Source organism: Opisthorchis viverrini (assembly GCF_000715545.1).
Source record: "Opisthorchis viverrini unplaced genomic scaffold opera_v5_234, whole genome shotgun sequence".
Classification (NCBI taxonomy): domain Eukaryota; kingdom Metazoa; phylum Platyhelminthes; class Trematoda; order Opisthorchiida; family Opisthorchiidae; genus Opisthorchis; species Opisthorchis viverrini.
Genome location: NW_008751892.1, coordinates 505249 through 510533, shown reverse-complemented (window position 1 = coordinate 510533; position 5285 = coordinate 505249). Strand labels below are relative to the sequence as shown.

General features: G+C 41.9%; 1 protein-coding gene across 1 annotated transcript; it reads right to left on the bottom strand.

Moving 5' to 3' along the window:
- Positions 1 to 3569: 3569 nt before the first annotated feature.
- T265_08773 (hypothetical protein) lies at positions 3570 to 4586 on the bottom strand (the record flags this gene model as incomplete). Its single annotated transcript, XM_009174665.1, has 1 exon — positions 3570 to 4586. The coding sequence occupies one exon, from the start codon at positions 4584 to 4586 to the stop codon at positions 3570 to 3572; it is 1017 nt and encodes a 338-aa protein (XP_009172929.1).
- Positions 4587 to 5285: the final 699 nt, after the last annotated feature.

Sequence of the window (5285 nt, the reverse complement as noted above, 5' to 3'; positions counted from 1 at the left end):
GCTCGAATCTCGGAGAAATGTTTTTGGCCGCCCTGAATAACATTCAGCCCGACAAATTACCAGACGCTTAGTCAAACTTAGCTTGCGTGCCGACTGTGGGACCTGGTGTAATTCAGAAAGCGGGAATCGCTCAGGGACTATTTCGTTTGAGCCATACGACTGGTTTCCGTAAATCCCCGTAAATCCCTGTATAAGAAACCATTATGGGTGGATTTGGCGCGACCATCTTTAATAAACAATGAGGCATCGATTCTTGGGCAGCGGCCATTTGGTGCAGCTCATTTGGACCCTTGAACTAAATTGAAACTCTGGACGAGGGATCTTGGGCTCTTTTTGGCCTCAAAATTGTACAGCCTAATATGTTTTCTTAAGCCCTGCCAAACTCCAAGGCCGAATGACTTTCCATTAGCAATGTTGAAATTAGGGGTTGAAGTTCTCTGTCAGAGCTCCTATGATTTCTCTACCTCCATCCAACAAAAGGAAGTGTCTTGTACAACTTGGGGAAATCGGTGATAGTGCTCATTTTCAAAATGCACACCGTAATGGGCGCGGCAGTCGCAGGCTGATGAGCCTCACCTCAGCCATAATGAGAGTATTGACCTCACTTATACTTCACCGCTTTATTGTAGCTCGTGTAACACGGATTCGAGATGAGTAAGCGGGATTCCAACCTGCTATGGTTAGTATTGACCAAATCTTCACCATACATACAGATGACTCAGAAATTCAGTAGTCCTAGATTTCGAAGAATCTTTTGATTCAGCTGATCAGTCTGATCTTTTTAACACGCTTATTCAGTAGGAATGGTCTTGAAGTTTGTTAACTTGTTATGTTATTTGTACTTTCAAACTTCCGGTGCGTAGATGTACGGAGAGCCATTCAGAAGCTTCCATACAAATTGTGTCTCACATAGATGTCCGCTTGCACACTTCCTATTTATTCGCGTGTCCGGAGAGATAATGAAAGGCTTTCAAAATCCTGGCATTCAAATAGCTACTGGCAAAAACTTGCCGAACTGGAGAATGCAGATGACATCGTTCCCGGCAACAGAAAAAAGAAGCACAGTTGTTTTTGGATAAACGGTCCGAAGAAATCCCGTTACTTGATACGCGGTTTGCATCCACCAAGTGTAAAACCACTTTTCCGAGCATACAGTCACTGAACATGCCACTTGCAATCCAAGGAGAGGTACTTACAATAAAGAAGGATTTTACTCATTTTGGAAACTAAGTTAATTCCCAGTGTAAGGAGGCAAATTAGGTGAAAGCACGAATCCCTAAGTCTCAGGTTGCGTATGCCAGTTTGAGAAACCAATGGCGGCAAAGTGGCATATACTTGAACTTCAAGAGAATTGTGTATGAGGTCACACTAGGAGCTATCTTGTTTTAAGGCCTCCATGAGAGGCAAGGTAAGACGTTTTTAGTTCTTCGACAACCGTTGTCTCAGAATCTGAGTTGGCGTTTTTGACAGATTACCCAATGATTGCCTAGAATTGTGTCTGGTGGTGTAAACTTCTCGAAATGATTATGGTGGGCTAGCATAATATCCTTACCCCATCCACCGTCGTTCTTTTTTTATAAAAAAGGCTTTCATTGGATTTATGGCTGTACGACAGCTGAGCATCAGTGTTAAACCCATGTTATGCTGTGAATTATGAATATGATCTATAATCCACTGCAAATTTGTGCGTGCCAATATGAGTGGACTTAATGCCTGCAACAACAATGCCAAAGTTCTGACAAGTGTAAAGATGAAAAGTTTGCGACTTTGTTGACGCCGTCAGTAAGGATCTTTACCATTATGCTTATCACAAGGATGATCGGTTCACAGCCAAACAAGCTGTTTTTTGGGGTCATAGAAAACGAGTTTTTAATGCTTCTTTCCAATTTTCATTGCGCATTCCAAACAAGTAAGAAGCTCTCTCCCTCCACAACTCTGCTTCTGTGATCCCAGAAGCAGTTTTTCATAGCGTTAAATGCTTGTTTATATATCCCAGGCTGTCTCATTTTTCTGTGGTCAGAAACTGTAGTGGCTACAACCAAAGTATCCTTCATGGACCGTCCATTGCCGATTTATTTAATGACTGACCGACTGACTAACCATATCGTCAGGACCAAAAGGATTTTCTTACTGGAATAATTTTTAATATTAGCAATGCCTTTACGTATGGATGTAAGCCTTCTGTATTTTATTCACAAATTGCTTTCCAAACCTTCACCGTCTTATCCATGGCCACAATGATTGTGTACTTGGCTTGAAAATAATAACTTACCAAAATGTTTACGGCCAAATTGTGTACCCAGTTCCCACGCCCATTCCGATAGAAAACCTCAGGCGTATATTTGAATACGTCATTCTCCTGAACGACGATTGACGGAACTTCATACTCATGCCTCAGAGTTTTAGTCATCTGAATCTAGCCACATTTATGAAACCAAAGTGTTACATTTTGAAGCATGCAAGTTTCTATCCAAATACGGCGCCCTCATCACATACCTTATAATATCCACAGCGCTTTTTTCATTCTTAGGAATTCGTCCCACGTCTTTTTTGACGACATTGCCTCATAAGATCAAGAATGTCGATCCGGGAAATACACAGGATACTAACCTGCCTTCCTGCTTTTTTATAATCATGGGTGATTTACTTTCTCGAGTTTATCTTAAATCCATCCATAACAATAGCGAGGGGTGGAAGTGTAGTGTTTGTTACTTTTGTGACTCCCTACTCACATGATGACATCCTATGCTCAGACACATGAGATTGACTTTTCACTACAAGATCGGATTTTAAATCCTTTACAGCCTGGCGCTTTGCAGATTGAATTGTTTCAATCCAGAACGAGAATTACTACTTAGGATCCTACCTGTGGGATAGGGTTCTTCATTGGAAGGGTGGAACGCAGAAACTTTTCGGTTGCCACCACTGAAGTGTGGATTTTATAAAAAACATATTCCCTGTAAGACTAGCTCACAAAAGAAAACATCCATGGCCGATCTTATCAAACTTCTCATAAAAACAGCAAGTTGGTTCGATGAGAATGGGAGGCAAATCACGGCACTTCGAAATTGGACTTCGCAGCTTTTAGCAGCACTTAAATCACCTTGATGTCTTGGCAATTCACGTTAGAGTTGTATTTGTAAAATTAAAACCCACAATTAACAGAGACGTCATGAAAGCAGTGAAAAACATCTCATGGGACACCAAGCTAGGATTTTCCGTGTTTAAAGGAATGTTCGATTCAACCAATCTGATAGTTGCACTGAGAATAAGTGCCTTGTTAGGAAGCTACTGAAAGTTATGCTTGCGCTCAGTCTCACCGTCTGCTTTCATTTTCCAGGCAGTCCCGAAGCTTGGTTGACATAAAGAAACCAGCCATTTGTGGAAGCAAATTTATCGGAGTGTTACAAAAAGCAGCGCGATGTGAAAGCAAATGAAAGTTTGACAACTATTCGGTCTATGTTGCGCTGGCTTCATTGCTATTTGCTGCGGTGTGCCGTATAAAATTATCAAATGTTGAAAACGAACCAGTTGGCCTCAACGCGTGTAATAAAGTAATTCCATTCCGCTCACAACAATCTAGATGGTTCTCGCTTGCAAATCATATAAATTGGTCCGTCATCCGCTATCTGTGTTCCTGTACACTCGTTGCTATTCAGAAACAAGACATCTTCTCTGTTTTCTTGGCGAATGGCATCGAGAAGCACTGAGGTCCGAGGATTAACTTCACACCGGTTCCTTGAGTAGAAGCGGTAGTCCGAAAATCGTGCCTGGGTTACCTGCGCGAGTTCGGGATGTGATCGGTATGCCTTGTATCTATACGAATCGCTAATTTTTCGGTCGGATCGGGTCACTGGATTTTCAACACATCTGGGATAATCGAAATTGGGTTCATTTTCAGTACACGTTGATTTTATGGGAGAATTAAGTGCATGACTTACGCGCACATTTTGTGGTATTGTTTCTTCCGACTTTGACGGCTTTTTTTCTTCTGATGCAACTTCTTCTGATGTGTAAACAGTAGGCGCTACCTCTAAAGGTGTGGAAGCTTGGAAGACGTATTCTGGCATTGATAGTCGTGGCAGTGAACGGCCAGATATACTTGCAGTATTTTGGCTAACACTTGACCTGTGAAGTATTCCATCGGGCTGTTTCCTCACATCTAGCAAGATTTCTTTAACCACATTTGCGCTCGAAACGGTAGGAAACACGAACGATTCGTATCGTCTCTTTGACTGAGCCGGATAATCAATGCCGAGGATGAGCATATTGGGAAAGTTACTGACTGAAAACCCGCCCTTAATTTGTGTGTATAGCACAGGTTCATGACTAGCGGATTTTACGCCTACTTTGTTACTTTTGAAAACAATACGATCACGTAGAAAGCATAGTGCGTAATTTGCCATCGTCGACTTGCCAGATTTTTTTATGAATTGTTCCACTCCATCTTGACTGAACGATTCGTCTGCCTTCAGTTTCTTTTGTGCAACTAAGCGAGCCGTGCATTCGTAATACACAGTATGCTCAAGTGAGCTTCCGTTGTACAGTGAGCTTGACCGTTTGGACTTGATGCGCGGTTCTGGCATCGCCTTCTGTTTAGCTTCCTTTCCCGTGAACGTGAGTGGAACGACAAAGCTACTTTTTCCATTTAAGCAATTGGTGAGCCGTTCAGTTCCATCCGATCCAATCGCGTCCAGTTACGTTTCGTGACACAAAAAACCATTACATCTTACTCTTTAGCACACAGCAGAATTGGAATTCCACTCAACATCCCTGATCACGTGGCTGGTGTCCAGCCACATAACACAGGGTTCAACTACCATGTAGAGTATTTTCAAAACTAGATAGGTGCGCAAGAACGAAAAAACAATAGCAAACTTTCTCATTATCTGAGAACAAATATTGGAAGAGCCAGTCATTCACAACCGTGTGCAACTTAGAGATACAACTCAAATAGCCTTTCTTCGGTCAACATGTAATGTGCGGTGCTTATATTCTATATATATTATCAGCACATGTGCATTATGGGGTAAACTACTTTATTGTCGCTACCGGATTTACAGGTCAAATTTGACCTGAAATGATGATGCACATTTATGCCCGCAGAGTTTCAGGTAGAAAGTACAAATGATGTTAGAAACGGCTATTGAAGAGTGATTGAATAGGAAAGGATCATAAACGATGCATGTGGTTGTGTGAACAACAGATCAATTGAGAGTCACGTCAAACCTGAGCTGATCTCAGATAGCATTAACGGTGACCAGACAAAGCTGTATGTGAAGCGG